Raw genomic sequence first — 18,786 nt, 5'->3', positions numbered from 1 at the left:
CGAGAATTCATAGAGAAATCGCTCACCTGAGGTTTAAAATACTCGAACCAGGTAGCAGTACCTCCTTACCTTACTGGGTTTTCTAACAGGCTGGCACCAAAGAAAACGAGTTCTATGGGAGAGTAACTATTTCTCACCACTCATAAACGGTATTTATTTATTTACTTGGTACAAATTTATATGTAGTACAAGAGTATATTGGTTTTCAAACGGTAATATAGGCATTATAAGCATTGTTTCACTCACTAACTCATCACCATACCTGACCTTTTTTTGCCACATTACCTGATCATCATTTCTGACTGTTTCTTCCTCTAATGCTATGTAAAGTTTGTCCTCCACATTGTCATCGATTGGGGAATCGTTCTGGCCCTGAATTTCGTACCGTGGCATGACATGGCTTTACTGGCCAGGTCACTGATAACAGGTGAATTGCTGAGACAATGGCGTGCAGGGGGGGAAGGTCATGCTGGGTAAGGCATTGTCCCTGCCTGGCATCTTGTAGAGGAAAGTGTCCCGTGTATACGTACCAAAAATCACTCGCAAAAATTGAAAATTGTGCAAGTTAGGGACCTTGCAATTGATTCGCGTTTCTCTACGTCGACGGGATTAGCAGTGACAGAACGTGCAGACGTTAATTCACATCGACGGGATTAGCAGTGACAAAACGTGCGGACGTTAATTCACGTCGACGGGACGCCGCGGGTTAAGAAAGCAGACTGGGGATCCTTCTCAAGGATCTCCAATTTAGGTATACTTCTGGGTTGACCATAGATGTAAAAGTCCAAAAATTAAATAATTCCATATTACAGACAGCTGAGGCTTTTATTCCCAAGAATAACAACTCATGCAAAGCATACGGCTCATTAATGGATACCAGATTATTAACAAACATTAAGGAAACGCAATAGGATATTTTTTGTCAGCCATCTGGGAAATCTTTATTGCAAACAAACAAGCAAGGCCTGATGTAAGGAGAATAATTAGAAGTGCTAAACGTGGCTGAGGCTTTTATTCCCAAGAATAACAACTCATGCAAAGCATAAGGCTCATTAATGGATGCCAGATTGTTAACAAACATTAAGGAAACGCAATAGGATATTTTTTGTCAGCCATCTGGGAAATCTTTATTGCAAACAAACAAGCAAGGCCTGATGTAAGGAGAATAATTAGAAGTGCTAAACGTGGCTCCTGGCGGTCTTTTGTGCCCACGGTGAATCGATTTACCCCATAAACTAAAGTCTGGTTGACTACAAAAACACTAAATAATAAATGCCCTTATAACCCCATGATCGCTTTCCAGTTGGACAGTAACATCTGTGACAATCCTTGCTAGGAGCTTTTCTCATGTAAGCCGTCAGCTAATTATGACCAGTCTTTCCAAGACTATGAATATACGGCTGAACTGTCGTCATTAGTCCTTGCCACAGAAGACGTACTACTCCTCGTACAACCAAGAGTTTATGGTGGATGAACTTCTCCTCGCCCTAAAATCCTGTAAAGACACCAGTCTCGAAGCAGATACCATTACGCACGGTATGCTCCAGCATCTTAATCAGGACAGCCTGACTAAGCTGTTAATTTTATACATTAAGCTTTGGGTGATTTGAATGTTCCTAAACTCATGGCACTTCGTGCATATAATACGATTCTCAGATAGGCTGGTCGTCTTATGAATGCCACTTCATTCCATCCTATTGTGTTGACTCCTTGGCTGTGCAAGGTCATGGAATGAGTGGTTGATAACAGGCTTCATTTTATTTTAGAGTCAAAGAATTTGTTCAGTAATAGACAATGTGGATTATGTAAATACAGAAATTCACTAGATCATTTAATGTACAGTATTTGGAACATTGGCTTTCGGAGTCATATGCCAATAAAGTATCCATGATAATGATATTCGTGGATATCAGTAAATCCTATGACAGGACATGGGAATACTGTATACTAATAGAACGCCATGTTTATAGTTTAAGAGGTAATATGCCTATTTATATTTCCAACTTTTTTTTTTTGGAAGAACAGAACTTTCTGTGTCAAATTGCACAGTATGTTGACACTGGATGTTATTGTTCACGAAAACAGAGTGCTTAGAGAAATGTGCTTAGCACCACTTTGTTATTCCATGTCACTTCTCACGAAGTGGAATATTAGTTTAAGCCATGTCCATCCGTTCGTCCATTCCACGCTGTATCTCAGAAACCATATATTGGATATTACTCACATTTTATATGATAGTTGGGCTATATAGGAGGTTGATGGCTGTCTTTTTGAAATTTTGAAAAAATCCAAGATGGACGACTTATGACCAATTTTCTATTTTCTTTTAATCCTTTACATTATCTCCTTTACTTTAACAGGTAGGTTTACCGGTTGTAACGAAACAGGTAGGTTTACCGGTTGTAACGAAGTGGAATACAGTCTCTTTGGGACTTGTTTAGTATTACGTTCAATGAAATTCTTCATCAGCTCCCATTGCAAGAGATCTTAAGTACTCTATGACGACGATGGTGCAATATGGCACTCTTCCCATAATGCACAATTTTCGACTGGGCGGATACAGGCAGCCCTTGATTCTGTCCAGCAGTGTGCCTTGCAATGAGGATTTAAGAGTTCCATCCCTGTGTGTGCCACTATTGTTTTCACTACTCGTAACATCCCTGATTTGAATATGAATTTGGATAATCAGCCTGTTCTATTTCAAACTTCTGTCAGGTTTTGAGGCTTCCATTTTGATCGCAGTTTAAACTTTAAATTTCATGGTAATAATTTACTTGCTCGTTATGATAAACCATTGAATGTCCTTAAGTAACCCAAGCTGGTACTACTTGGGGACCCAAAAGAAAACCTTTTTAATGGTGTATAAGTCCCTTACTAGATCTAAGCTGGATTCTATCGCACAGGTGTATGGGTCAACATCTGATGCCACATTGAAGAGATTGGGCATGTCGTAGAATAAATGTTTGCAAATATGTCTTGGAACCTTGATGTGTATATGTGTTTCTAGTATGTAAGTGGAGGCGAATGTTCCTCCCCTTTGTATTCGCCAAGACCATCAATTTCCTTCACACGAAATTCGGACACATAAAAAAATGATATTGGCATCGTTGCTTGTACCCCCGTCCGTCAACAACACAGTCTTATGCAGGGGTTTCGTTAGCCGTCTGCCATGCGCCTTCACTTATTGACTCAGGAGCTTGGTGTGGACCTCAGTGACTGTGACAAGTTGGTGTTTAAAAATATAGCACCTTGGGAGCCACCCACCTTCACTTTGCTGTTACATGGCTCCCATCACCGTAGACCAACATGCTGGAGACGGAGGTCCACCACTTTTGTGGTAACATCATCAGGCGTCATTTGGGGTTACACAAGATATACACCAATGGCTCCAGATCGAGTGAATGTGTTGATCCTAATGTGTGGTCAACTGAATGTGCCCTCTGATTTCGATTGCCAGCTTATACGTCTATTCGTGCCTCTGTTATTATTGTTATTAACAAAGCCTTAAGCTAAGAGCAGCTCTGCGGGAGAACGCTCCAAACGCTCATAAAAAAAAAAATAAATAAATAAAACGCAAAACGAAGCTATAGAACAGTTTATAAAATCAATAATATCTCGGCAACCAACAATACGATATTTATGAAACACATATCTATACAATCTTCACACTCTCAGCTAATCATATATATATATATATATATATATATATATAATATATATATATATATATATATATATATAATAAGAATGATCAACAGATTTAAAAATCAAAGTCAATCATGATCCACTCCATCCCCTTAATATCTGAATTTATTCAAGTTTGTATGGGTCTTAATAGTTCGGTAACATTAATCAAACGTTATACATGAAATTAAATGTGTCCTGGGATGATTATAATTATCATCTCAGGATTTTTTTTACAGCAAAATAAATTATTAATTTTCACCACTGCACAATGACAAAGTAATAATGAAAAGGTAATAACATGTAAAAGAAAATAATAGCACACTCACAATAACAATATGATTAGTATTAAAATCAATAATAATCAAAATAATGGTCCTGATAATAATAATAATAATAATAAAAATAATAATAATGAAAAGTTAAGAGAAATACGGGTACTTACGTCGTCATTGTGGTGTTCGTTGCATGATGATTCCCCTTTTTCCCGTCCCTCCCCTCCTCCCACCCACCCCTGGCTTAGTTGCAATATTCCAGCAATTCTTCATTCTCATCCTCCTCAGATGTGGTGACGTCATCAGCCCTGCCTGCCTCAAGCCTGTCATAAAACTGGCGCTTGTCTAAGGGCATGAGAGGCAGTAAACTCTGCAGGTCACTGATCTTCTCAACAGAGAGGCGGAGGGGGGATGCGAACATGGATGGCAGATGGACGAATTTGGTACGGGACCAGGCTCCTCTACCCTTCATGGGTCGCAGCTCGGTGACGTCATCATTGTACTCATAGTCCGACTTTATGAGTACACTTTCCGGGAATCTAAGCCGGAACAGGAGCTTCCGGGAGCCCTGGAAGGTTCGACCTTGTGCCTGGCGTTTGGTGATGGAGGCCTGCAACACAAAAAAGTTTAGAAACAAGTCCTGATTCATGCACACAATTTTATACTTTTTAGCCACAGAACGTGCAATGTGCCAAGCATAATCGTCAGGTGTATAAAGTACAGGCCATGTAACTATGGCCAGGCACAAAGTAGACATGATTGATAGACAATAGACGCCTCGAGTGCAGCTCACGCAAGAAAAACAGCACCAGGTTGATGTATTTGTTCTGGTCAGCACAGTTATCTGAGACGACCACTAACTCAAAGTCATCAATGGGACTTTCCTCGTCTATCCAGTGTTTTATGCAACTTGCAACTTCACATCACCCACACTTTGCTTGTACACGTACATAGTGCTGGTGTTGGTTTTCAGGTTGTGGGTGCAGAGATTGTAGATCCATAGTTTTCTCTTGTAGTATGCAACATTAGCAGTGACTTTTGGCGTGGACAGTGTCTATTGCAAGCCGACACAAATAGCACGAAGTTCTGGGTTGTTGTCCGACTCCATGGCCTTCATGAAGTCGTGTGCCTGCTGTGCCATATGCAAGTGTGCCTCCTTCTTCTGGGTGAAGTCATCCTAAGTGGTCTGCCGAATTCTTGATGGACACCTCGAATGTGTCACAGGTGGTGCAGGTATCGGTGCACGGTGGCTCAGAGGAGATGTTGACTCACGAGTGAAAACATCAGAGTAAAAATGCAGACTTGCAATTTGCTCATCTGGATAATTTTGACTAAGCCATTCCAGGTATACCACGTACAGCTTCTCCGTGGTCAGATGCGACTCAAGGTATTTCCGGTTCTGTGCTTCTGCCCTGCTATAATGGCAATACATAACAGGTAATAGCTTGATGTGCTCCCTCACACATAGAACCTTGTTACCAACGATTTTGTTGGCAGGTTCATGACGTCCACGCTGATCAGGAATAGGTGTGCCTGTGCTAGTTACCTTATGCAATGCCGTCGTCAAGCGTGTAATTCTAATGGGATGTATAGGTAAGAAACCTTCCTTGCACACCCGGGTCTTGATGTTATACACTATCGCACTATACTGATGGGTACTGCTGTGCTTACTGTGTGCTTCCTTGGTACGTTTACGCTTCACTGGCACCACTTCAACCACTTTCTGTATGTGCACATTCTGGGAATCATACGATCCTAATGTCCAGAATTCACTGAACACTTTTTTCACACCTTCCTGAGCAACCTTTCCAAAGCAACCATCACGACAGGAATTGCTGAAGGCACGTGCACGAACCTCTTTTTTCGTCTTGTAGCTCACGTATGCCTGGCCTAAGTTACGCTTTGTTTTTGCCACTGTGCTCCCCCACTTCTCCACTTAACGAGGGTGTTTTCTACCCCTCCCACTGTCACTTGAGCTTTCACCTGCGCTCAGTGCATGGGGAACAGCTATAGCGTGCGGGCTATCAGGGTCACTAGATGAAGCACTGTAATTCATGGCATGAGAAAGCACAAATACACAGGAGTAATCCAATCAGCAGCTGCGAATCAAACACATCCTACTCCTCTCCATAAATCTCAGGTCCACAGGACAGTCAAATTGGGTATAGCACGTCTAAGTACGAACAACGATCTTCTTACCCACAAGTTTGTCTTTTACAGAAACAAAGATATCCATCAATCTGTGATATCGGTGTTGCAGTGTTATTTACCAGTCATATCATCTTGCAATGTCGGTGATTTATACATGAACGTGCTTCTGTATAAGTCACTGCGGCACATGAGATGTCCTCTTGACCACTGCACCATCTTTGGTGATGGGAATCTTGTTATGGCTGATAAACTGATGGTTTTCTTGAGGAAGACTTGATTGGTCAGAGTCTGTGATGTTACTACTTGCATATATATGTTTTTTTTATGTTTTTTTTAAGTAGAGTGGCGTATTTGAAATGAATACTGACTATTCTATTTGTTGTATTAATAACCCCTATAATAAACCACGTGCCTCGCCTGACATTCCCCTGTTGATGAGTGCAAATGTGCAATATTGAGGTATTGGACGATTCTAGTTGATGGTGTTCTGTTGGGCATGTATTTCATTTTATGTACTGTACATATCTAAATGTTTTGTATCTGTTTAAGCCTTCTTAATTAGGTTCAACAGATGACATGTCTGGAACAGTTCCTAACTCATCTGGCTCTCTTTCGTATATTGATGTTCCCTACACTGATACGTGTTCCTCGCCTGACAGTCAGTAGGTGATGAGTGCAGGTGCGTAATGTAAACAGGCATTACACACTTGCAGTCGATGGTGTTCTGTTTGTCTAGGTATTTTAACTGTGAGTATAAATAGTGTGAATATGTAGTTAGGTTTAGTTTTTTTTTTGTCTTTAGGTGTTAGTGTAGAGCAGGGCTATTCAACTACTGTAAAAGTATTAAACTCCGATTAACAAAAGGCCATTGCAGTATTTTACCTCTATTTTCCCCCTCTGTCTAAACACTTATACAAAGAAAGAAACGAGAAATTCATATATTATTTGCATTTACATTTTCCGCTACATACATCTATAAAAAGAAAAAAAAAAATCTTTCTGTTTTAAACTTGTTTACTTAATTGTTTTCATTCTTCTGAGTGGTCAAATGGCCAAACAAAAACGGCTCAAGGATCGGGTTTGGCCCGCGGGTCCCCAGCTGAACAGCCCCGGTGTAGAATAGCATTTTTGTCTGGTTTTAAAGTTAGTAATAAAATACTCAAGAAAATCGAAATAAAGTTAACAAAATTTAAAAATAAAATGTAACATATTTAAATGAATAATAAATAGGCTTAACCCTTTAACCGCGGGTATTGTTTTGGTCTGACTGTCCTCTCCCGCGGGAGTTTCAGCCAAATGTAAACAAACCTTTAAACCTTAATAACTCTGCACAGAATAAAGCTAGAGAAAAGAATGAGGTACTATTAGAAAGTACTAACCTTCAGCTTTCCATTGATGTAGGTTTCATGACTTTGTTGATTTTCACAGGACGGGGAGAGCCGTTAGAAGTGAGGGGTGTGAAATAACTATTTTAAGCCCCACACACCAGTACCTAATGCCAACCACTCTCTCATAATAGTAATATAAACATATATGAACACTGTACATACGATAAACCCACTCTGTGTTCACTGAGGTAGGTAAAAGGCACTTCCCTGCGGCTGCGCCCGCTCTTCACTGCGGCTGCGCCTCACTTCACTGCGGCGGCACCCGCTCACTGACGTTTCATGCGATCTTTTCATTCTTTCTAACTTCTAATATTATTTTACATATAATATGGGCAATATACATTATATTTACAATGCACTTATTACTATATTGCGTCACTGGCGCATCACAGAATTACATAAGTGCCGCAGAATTCCACAAGTGCCGCAGATTCTCTTATTACAATATCACTTATTATACTGGCCAATATTTCCTTTATTTTCTAGGCAAAATATCCCTTATTACTACATTATCCATTATACAATTATTGGCAAAGCACATCACTGTCGCATCACTATATATCACTGTCACTTTCAGTTTTTACTCAGAGAGTGGTACTCGGCAAAGCACGGAGTTACACATAGAGCGACTTGGCATTCAAGGCACTGGTGTGTGCTCATTTTTCTCGTCCTAGGCCTCCGTGTGGTGGTAGAACATACTCTGCAGCGGCCCTGTGACAACCTGCCGCCTGCTGTAGGAGGCAATTTCACAAGCTGGTGCCGGCTCATGTAATTGCAGCACTCAAGACGGTCAGGTTGTGTGTCAGAGTGTCGCATCGGGATCAATGCCGTCACCTGACCAAATCGTGCAAGTAGCTGCTGCACGACAGTCTTGGAAAACTGTCTCAGTGATGGTTGCCTTATACCCCCGACTTGTGTCTTGTAGAGAATGAAGGCGTTGAGCATGCACATATCGAGCATGTGCAGGCAAGCCTTCCTGTACCATCGGGTGTTTCTCCTGAGACAGTCGATTTCGCCAATCATCATATCAGACTTATCAACAAGTCTCATATTTACATTATAATCAATGACGGCATCAGGCTTCATGATTGGCTCTCCCGTCCTGTAGCTGACCTTCCCAGTTCTCTTCAATTCCCCCTTGTGGATGGTGCTGGTCATATTCACGACCTTCTTGTCATGCCACCTGATCGCAAGAAGCTTGTCTGACTTCTTCAGGAGAACATCCCCCCTGGATGATGATGATGCTTCGGGGAAACTAGGCCACTCTTTCCTATAGCTCCGTACAGTGCCAACAGTGCCAATGCCGTGTTCAGCAAGGTATTTGGAGAGTTTTGGTGCTGTGTAATAATTGTCTGTGTACAGCACATGATTACCACCAAAATACCTCTCCATCAGCACTTTTACAACGGAGCCAGAGAAGCCAAGGGGGTCTTTCCTGTTCACATCCATTGTGCTAGCCGAGTAAATGACAAAATCCAGGATATACCCCGTCTCACAGTCACACAGCACAAAGAACTTTATCCCAAAGCGGTGGCGTTTGCTGGGGATGTACTGCATGAATTTGAGACGTCCTCTGAACAATACCAGGGATTCGTCTATGACGACTTTCTGCATAGGCCTGAAAAATCGCATAAATCGATCCCTAATCCTGTTGAGAAAATCCCTCACTTTCCACAAATGGTCAGTTTGGGACGGGTGTCATTGTCAGCGAAGTGCAGGTATCCAAGCAGCTGTCGGAACCGATCCCGTGACATATACTTCCCGAATATTGGGATAGTAGTTATGTCATCCACGAGCCAGTACTCCTCCAACTCATGTCTCTTTATATGGGGCATCAAAAACATGAGTGCAAAAAACACATACAGCTCTCTGATCCCGACAGGCAACCACGACACTTGCTTTGGTGAGCCAATAGGTCCCAGCCCTTCTGCTGCACACTGAGGTGCATACCTATTGGTCTCATCGCTGACATGCTGCACAATTTCATCATCAAGGAAGGCCAGGAAGTAATCAACAAACTCATCACCTGCGTTGCATGGGAAGGCAGGCTGTATTCCAGCATTTGTCATATCAAACAGTGGATTGTGTGGCTGGAAATCTCCACCGTCAGACCAAACAAATGCATCCACTTGCCCTGTGCATGGTTCAGTGGCAGGGGCAGGTTGCATTCCACTTGTTTCCCCGTGAGAAGGAGCTGATGTGGAGGCAATGGGTGAGGCAGGAGGTGAGGCAGGAGGCAAGCGGGAGGTGGGTGAGGCAGGAGGCAACGGGGAGGGGGGTGAGTGCAGGGGCGGTGAGTGGGGGGGTGGCGCGGGTGAGGGAACTGAGCGGGGGGCAGGCGGAGGGGTTTCTGACCTGGTGCGTGGTGAAACTTGACCCTTTCTACCCTGCTTATCACCTCGCTTATCGCCTCACTTATTGCCCAGCTTTGCCCTGCAACTGCCACACATCCTCTTTGTTCTAGGCCTGCCTGCACGGCCTGCCTTCCCTCGCTTTGCAGGCTTTGGTAATTCGTACTCCTCAGATGATGTAGACTGAGGAGAGGGCACGACAGATGATGATGATGATGATGTGAGGGCAGTAGGGCTAGGGGAACGGGAAATTGATGGGAAATGCGTACTAGGGCCTGGTGTGGGAGACGTGAGCCTGCGCTTCACTCCCTTCCCACGTGCAATACCAGATTTGCCCATAGGAGCCTTTCCTTTCCCAGAGTAAGTTGGGGGTGGTGGGGGGGAATCAACACAATCACTTTCATCACTGTCACTATCAATGGAAAATGGTTCACCACCAATCACTGCCAAATCATCACTGCTTGCTATGAGTGTGTCACTTTCACTGCCACAATCAAGAGTAGTACTTACAGTTTTGTCCAGCTCAGTTCTAATTTCAGGAGTGCTCAACCCCTTCTGCCTCTCCGTCGGCAGTTCCTTTACCGGTGTAGAGGTAGAGGGAACACTAGCACTAATCATTGTAGAGGAGGAAGCGAGCGACGATGAGTCGGGACGGAGCGCCATTATCACGCACGAGCTGGACAGATACTGACTGACGCAGGTCAGGGCAGGGGTGGGGGGGGCCCCCTCGGGGTTGGAGGAGGGAGGTGTGGGATGGCTGGCGTGAAAGAACTCAACAGCTACTCTTGCGTGAGACTATTTGCGAGCCGGGAAAACGCGCGGTGTTCAAAATATTCACGATCATTCCAGAATGACACCTGCGGTTTGGTCCAGTTTTGTCACTGTCATTCTGGAATGACACCCGCGGTTAAAGGGTTAATGACCGGGGTACTCGGCACGATGGTCGGTAAGTAAAAAAAAAAAAAATTTTTTTCAAATTATCTGAACACGGGTTCTGTGTAACCCAAAATGTTAGAGAAAATAAGAACCCAAGCTGTAACCTCTGTCTCTCTTCCACTGAACGTAATACGAAATATCAAATAAGGCCAGTGGGGGGGGGGACGCAAGGGATTTATTTGGGAGCTCGGGCACACTAGGCCCCCTGTAGGTAGTCACTGATCCACTACACAATAATTAAGTCTGATAAGTCTTATTTGGCGGCAATATCAATATTGCACTAGTGTCTCACTTTGAAAGATCTGAAGCAAGACTCGTTAAGCTTCACCTGGTTGTAGGTAAACACGCAGTGTCTCGACTATGGTACCCTCTCATCCTGCCTTATTTCGGAGCCAGATGATTGCCCTGACGTTGTGTATAGGTTAGTTGGCAGAGTCAGCGCATTAATTACTTCTGCACAACCGGACCCTGGATTACATAACACTGTTTGTCTTTTCACTTAAGATAGGCACGTGCAGGTTGCACTACATGCAGTGACTGGATGGTGGGCACCCCACCTTCCGCTAAGAATTCTTTTGAATAAAATCTGAGTGAAAATGACTGATTTGAAAAGCCAATTATAAGTATCCTGCAAAAACCTCACCTACCGGCGTATACAAATACTGGGTATGTGGTTCATCAGGGAAAGGTCATTGGTAATCGTAAATATAGCCAGGAAAATCAGACTGCTGTGCTAATCCTGCAGGGTCCTCCTTGATATTTTGTCTGTTGCTCTGCCATTCCACATCATACAGTACAGCATGTTCGCTATGAGAAGGTAAATACCAGGTCATATACCACCCTCATCATGCGACATTTGATCAAAAACCCATGACTGTGACCATATATTATTTCATTCAAGTGATATACAAAGGCATGTTATGAACATGCCCATCCTGGAATTTTTTGCCCCCAACTCACTCAGCTACTGTCTTTTATCACCCACCCCAGAATCAGTGGGTGTTGTAGTCCTTTTACCATAACTTGGCCTAGATTATCGTCCTTTTGCGACTTACTTCACGTACGTCAGTGTAAGAATTATACAATACTACGGCTTTGCATCCTGTATATGGAACTTCTTCGTGACTAGTATCACGTCCTGTTGTTAATCTAATGTTACACAGTATTCAAAATGGATAGATGGAAATGTTGAGACAAGTTACTATAGAGTAAAAAGAGTGTGAGTGTAGTGAGCATGGGTTTAGGTGGAAATGAATTTAAATATGTGTGTGTGTGTGTGTGTGTGTGTGTGTGTGTGTGTGTGTGTGTGTGTTCTTACCTAATTGTTCGTACTTAATTGTATCTTTACAGGAATCAGTCAAGTTCGTACTGTCCCGTGTCTTAAACCATTTTCATCATACATCTTAATTTTATGAATTGTTTTGGCACACACTGTTTCATTCGGTAGTGCATTCCATTGATCAGTTGCCCTATGTGGGAAACTAGACTTCCTTACGTCTTTCTTGCCTCTCTTTTTATGCAGTTTTCTGCAGTGTCCTCCTGATGATGCTTCCCCAGAGGTTATATATTCATTTATGTCTATTTTCTCCTTCCCTGATATGCATTGATATAGCATAATCATGTCTCCTCTTTTCCTTCTCTCCTGTAGAGATGGCAGACTCAGTTTTTCTAGTTCTTCATAGCTTAGATCCCTTAAGTTTGGTACCCATCTCGTAATGGTCATTTGAACTTTTTCAATCTTATCTATGTGTTTCTTGAGATGAGGATTCCAGACTACTGATGCATACTCCAGGGGTTGGTCTGATGAAAGATGTTATTATCTTTCTCAGCATGTCTTCATTTATGCATGTGAATGCTGTTCTCATATCTGCAAGCAGGGTGCACATATTCCATACCTTCTCACTTATGTGATCAGCCAGAGATAGTCTGTTATTGACAATCACACCTAAGTCCTTCTCTCTTTCTGATATGTGTAGGGTTTAACTTCCTAACTAGTAATCCCAGTCTGGTCTTTTCCTACTTTTACCAAACTTGATTACATGACACTTGTCCACATTGAATTCCATTTGTCATGTATTACTTCATTCATGAAGTTTATTTAATTCTTCTCATAGCCCTTTACAAAAGTCTGTTAATAATTCTCCTTTGTATTTTTGCATCATCAGCAAACATAATTAAATAGCTTTCTTTTCCAGTACTACTCTCAATGTCATTTATATACACTAAAAACATAATTGGTGCCAGCACTGATCCCTGTGGAACTCCGCCAGTCACTTCCCTCCTTGATGACTAATTTCCCCTTAGTGCTGTTCTCATATTCCTTTTTGTGAGAAAATCTTGCATCAGCAGTACAGTTTGCCTCAGATTCCTCCATGATGGTACATGTTTCCATAAAAATCTTTGTTGCGGTACTCTGTCAATTGCTTTCTTGAAATCTAGATAGATTCTGTCCGTCCATCTTTCTCTTTTCTGTAATGTTTCTGCAACTCTCTAACAGTAGCTCAGGTGGGGTGTTTTGACACCCCAATTTTGTTTAAAAGCTCATATTTCCTAGACGGTAATTCGAATATACTGTATCTCTCCATTCCAGTACTCTCCTGATTCAGTGGGGGGAGGGAGCATGTGGATTGGTTTAGTCCTGCCTCTGCTGGAGTGAGAGAAAGGGGCACCCCCCCCCCCCCGGAGTGTCCAGTTACGCCATCAGACTAACTATTTAGATGATATTGTGATATATTTTTTTTTCTTATTTTTACATATTGTTTGTCATCATACTGACTTTAAAAATCACAAAATGTATTTTCCTGTGCGTGTTTACCTGACAAAAGGGATATGAGTCCATTTGTTATTTGTTTACTGATATTATAATTTATTGTATTTTATTATTATAAATTAATAAACACCACCTACAAGGTATTCAATCTTTTTATTAGTGATTGTGGAGATATGCTGAAGCGGCAGTATGAATATATTTTACATGTTGGTAACACTACATGTATTTTTGTATTGAGGTGATGTAACTTCCCACCGGACTAACCACGCTTGAATACCCCACAGGACTAACAAACGGTTAATAGATTAGTAACACATGATTTTCCCTTTCTGAAACCAAATTGCCTTTCAGTTATCATATTGTGTTCTACTAGATGGTTTACCCAAACTTTTCTTATCAGCTTTTCCAGTACCTTACAATACTTGTTAGTGATACTGGTTGGTAGTTAAGTGGATTTTGTTTATTCCCTTTCTTGAATAAGGGAACAATGTTTGCTGTCTTTCAAATATCAGATAGTTTACCTTGACCTAAGGATTCCTTGAATATTAAAGATAATGGTCTACTTAACTCCTTTGCACATTCCTATAGCACTGAACATGAAATTTCGTAAGGACCATTTGCTTTTCCTTTGTCTAATTTGCTTAACTCCTCCTGTATTTCTTTTTCTGATATTTGGATATCTGGTAATATATTTGGGCATACATGTTCCATATCATCCCTCTCAAGATTATTTTCTTCTGTAAAGACTGATTGGAGATTCTTATTTAGTGCTTCACAAATGTCTTTCTCTTGTGTATAGATGATCCCTTCATCCGTAATGGATTGTATTTTATCTTTTACTTTGGTTTTGCTTCGGATATAGCTGTAAAATAGCTTCTATTGATCAATACTTTTATTTGTGATGTCCTTCTCAAACTGTTTTTGGGCATCACTCCTTATTCTTGTGTATTTGTTTTTTGCCTGTTTATAGTTGTTATATATCCTCTCATTATTGTATCTTCTGTTTCTGTTCCACAACAAGTTCTTATTTCTTTTGGATTTTTTACTTTCTTTAATAAACCATTTCATTATTTTAATTTCTGGTTCTTTGTGCTGAGGGATGTAATTTTGGACTCGTATTTCATAAAGTTCACATAATTTCTCTCTCTCTCTCTCTCTCTCTCTCTCTCTCTCTCTCTCTCTCTCTCTCTCTCTCTCTCTCTCTCTCTCTCTCTCTCTCTCTCAATCTTGTCCTCTAAGCTCTTTTTCCCGATCTATTTGTAAAAAGTATTTCTTTAGGTCATGATAGTTGCCCTTTTTGTAGTTAAGGCTCTTTTTGTAACTTTCGTTACTGTTAACTATGTCATATGCAATCTTGAAGTTGCAATTTAATACTGCATGGTTGCTTTTGCCGAATGGAGGGTGAAACATAATATTGTCAATATCACTTTCTTGCCTAGTAAATATAAGATCTAGTATCGATAGTACATAAAGTCCTCTTTTTCTGGTGCTTTCCTTTACATGTTGTCCTAGGAAAAACTCCCGCACAAGGTCCAGGAGCTTTTGGTCCCAACAGCTTTCCTGGCTTTTTATATCTATTGTACTGTACAGTATTCCAGTTTACATTTGTATTGAAATCTCCAGTTAGTATAATTCTTTCATATTTCTCCTCCAGTCTATGTAGTCATGCTCTTAAACTCTGAATTGTTCTCTCTGCAAGCTCTTCATATTCGCCTTTTTCCAAAGTGTTAGATTTGGGTGGCACGTATAAATCTGCCACAGTTACTTTTCTCTCAGATGTATTAATCTCTCCTGCAATCAGTTCTCCTCGTGAGGGTGTTTCTAGATTTATTCCTTTAACTTGCAGATTTTTCTTTGTTAATATTATAATTCCTTCTCTTTTTTTTTAAGTTCCTATCTCTTCTCCATATACTGTGTTCCTCTAGGTTTAGGGTATCATTTGATATCCTTGGTGTTAATTTTGTTTCAGTTAATATGTGGTTCCTTTTCTTTGATATAGTCATTCATTTCTAATAATTTAGATACCATTCCATCTACTTTAGAGTACATCAACTTAATCGTCTTGTTTACATACTTGTCATGATTTGAGTCTACTACATTCCTCATTTTTATTTTCTCCTGTTTATTTACCACTTTCGTACCTGCAATCTAAGTACTTTGTAAAACAATGTGGTCCTTCCTCTCATCTCTCCTCGTTCTTTGTTTTTGTCTCCTCCCTCTTTTCTTTTAGTAATCCCATTTCCTCTTGAGTTAGGCATCTTTTTATCCATACATTTTGAATTCCTCTTTTTCCATTAGTCTTTTTGAATTTTTTGGTATCTCCTCCACAATGTTTACACTCTGGAAAGTAACTTTATTAGGCCTTGGCTTATTCTCTCATATTTCCCTAGCCTTTTGTGTTCCTCTATGGCTTAACTACAGATTTCCTCTGATACGTCCTTCAATACGCTCATTACATTTGCCATCTCCTGTCTCTCTCTCGAAATCTTGTTTTTTATAGCTTCCTTCTCTATGCCAGTGATTACTACAGTTTTATTGATATCTGCTGAATCTTTGACCAATTTTGAATTGTTTTGGATTATTTTCTTCACTTCTTTTTTGATGCTCTGTTCTTCGACTCTTGTGTCTTTCTTTACTTTCACCATTTCAACATACGTGGTTTCCGCATCATTTTTATAGCTTTGCTTTGTTTCATTCACCTGGGTTAGCTTCTCCTCAATATCACTGCTATGATCTATCAGAGTGCTTGCTTGCCTTATTTTTTCTGTATCATTTCTGAACTCTTCCATCATGCTATCGTGATTGGCAACTGTGCTTTCCTTTTCACTAATCTTCCTTCTAAGTAAACCCACCTAAACTGACAGTTCATCTGTTGTTGTGTCTTTCTTGTTAACCTCCTTTACTCATTTTTCATTTTCCCCCTTCTGCATGTACCATTGCTTCTTAATTTCATCCATATCACTCTAAAATGCCTTCTCTAATCTGTCTACCCGTTCTACCAGCTTATTGTACGTCTCCATTTCAACCAATTCCTGGTAGAAATCATCATCCTGCTTTCTACCTTTATCCCTTTACTTTTCCAAATTTGCTTTACTAAAGATGATGATGATGATGATGATGATGATGATGTGTGTGTGTGTGTGTGTGTGTGTGTGTGTGTGTGTGTGTGTGTGTGTGTGTGTGTGTTCTTACCTAATTGTTCGTACCTAAGTGTATATTTACAGGAATGAGTCCAGCTCCTATTGTCCCGTGTATTAAACCATTTTTATCGTACTTAGCCTTGAATTTATGAATTGTTTTGGTACACATTACTTCATTCGGTAGTGCATTCCACTGATCAGTTGCCCTATTTGGGAAAGTGAATTTCCTTACGTCTTTATCACCTCTCTTTTTTTTTTTTTTGCAGTTTTTTGCAATGTCCTCTTCCTGATGCTTCACCAAATTATATACAGTCATTTATGTCTATTTTCTCTTTCCCTAGGATGCATTTATATAGCATAATCATGTCTCCCCTTCTCCTTCTCTCCTGCAGCGTTGGTAATAATATTTCATTCTTTCTAGTCTTTCTCCATAGCTTAGATCCCTTAAGCTTGGTACCCATCTTACGGCGGCCCATTGTACTTTTTCAATCTTATCTATGTGTTTTTTGAGATGAGGATTCCAGACTACTGATGCATACTCCACGGTTGATCTAATGAATAATGTTATTATCTTCCTCAGCATGTCTTTATTTATATATGTGAATGCTGTTCTCATATCAGCATCCAATGTATACATGTTTCGTACCTTCTCACTGATGTGATCATCTGGAGATAGTTTGTTATTGATAATTACTCCTAGATCCTTCTTTTCTTATATGTGTAGGGTTAATCTTCCTAACTTATAATCCCAATCTGATCTTTTCATACTTTTACCAAATTTAATTACATGACTCTTATCCACATTAAATGTGTGTGTGTGTGTGTGTGTGTGTGTGTGTGTGTGTGTGTGTGTGTGTGTGTGTGTGTGTGTGTGGAGAAGAAAGGTCTCATCTGCCTTATTTTTACTTGTAGTAACTCTAATAATATGTACACTCCTAAGCTGGCCTTTGACTTGTAAAGAATATATCTCATAAGGTAATAGATTGAATGCCTGATAATGCATTTCTGTACTATAACCTTTCTAGTGTTCATTTCTGGAAGCTGCGGTTATGTTTTCTGTGCAAAAGCAGGGCTAGATAAGTTAATTTGAAGGTTAGGGTGAGGGTAGAAATGACACAATCGGTATACAATAGACAGAAGGTATGGGATGATAGCTGAATGTACGATGAGAGGCATTTGGGGAGGCTTGTCTGAGGGAAAAAAAAAAGTAAGCAAAGTGAATTACACTACACGACTGATAAATCATGGGTTTAATTACAAAGCTCCATGGTTATCATACTTATCATTTTCTGTCTAAATTTTCAGGCTGCCCTCTAACGATGAAACAGCCTATTTGACGGAAAGGAAAGAACCAGATGTCGGTAGCTAACCACCAAGTCGGTAGAAAGGAGGGGGACAGGGGAAGAATAAGTTGATAAGGAAGTGAATTTCAGTTGAAGGAACAAGTGTCGGGGCTCAACCCAACATGTGTGGGTAGTATTTAGTGGCAAGGGACAATTACAAATACAAACCAGCGTGACCTTGAAGGAAAGCATCCAAACATTCCCCCAGAATAGCCTACCACACGCAACCTTCGATTTACTTTTACCTGTAGGTAACAGACACGCGTAACTAACTTAACAAACTTGTTTAGTTTTGAAAATGTTTATATTATTTTATTTTATACGTTTTTCTCCTCAACTACAGAAGTGGCTGAAGTGGTGGTTTTTTTGCTGAGCGAACGAAGCAGCTACATGGTGGGAGCCTGTGTTGAGGTGACAGGAGGATACGGCATGTGATCACCATACACATCTTTCTCTTCCCAAGTAAAAGGTCTTAAGGAAAGACTAGAGATGACCTTATGTATATTACCTGATCGATTGATATCAATTTGATGTTTCGTCGTTAGGCCTGGATTTTTCTCTCCTTTTCTTTGCTTATGTTGAGTTCTTTTTACCTTTTGAGAGATCATGCTCAGGTTGAAAGAAGTATATACAACATCTTCAAGGGAGACTGGACTTTTTTGAGGCATAATGTATCTACTTTAGATAAAAATGTTATTAAACGGCACTATAAATACGAGAAAGAAAAGGAGGATTATGGATATCGTAA

The 18,786-nt window shown here is 40.6% G+C and overlaps 1 protein-coding gene across 1 annotated transcript in view; it reads left to right on the top strand.

Annotated features, from left to right (window-relative positions):
- LOC145394499 ((3R)-3-hydroxyacyl-CoA dehydrogenase-like) overlaps positions 1-18,473 on the top strand; it is an 84,188-nt gene extending 65,715 nt beyond the window's left edge. The window contains exon 7 of the mRNA XM_080268346.1: positions 18,382-18,473. Coding sequence (XP_080124472.1) covers positions 18,382-18,473 — 92 coding nt within the window. The remainder of the gene's footprint in view (positions 1-18,381) is intronic.
- Positions 18,474-18,786: the final 313 nt, after the last annotated feature.

This window comes from Coenobita brevimanus, chromosome 27, assembly GCF_032717465.1.
Source record: "Coenobita brevimanus isolate Jiangsu-jjx chromosome 27, ASM3271746v2, whole genome shotgun sequence".
NCBI lineage: Eukaryota > Metazoa > Arthropoda > Malacostraca > Decapoda > Coenobitidae > Coenobita > Coenobita brevimanus.
Note: the sequence above shows the minus strand (reverse complement) of the source record. Positions and strands in the feature narration are given on the sequence as shown.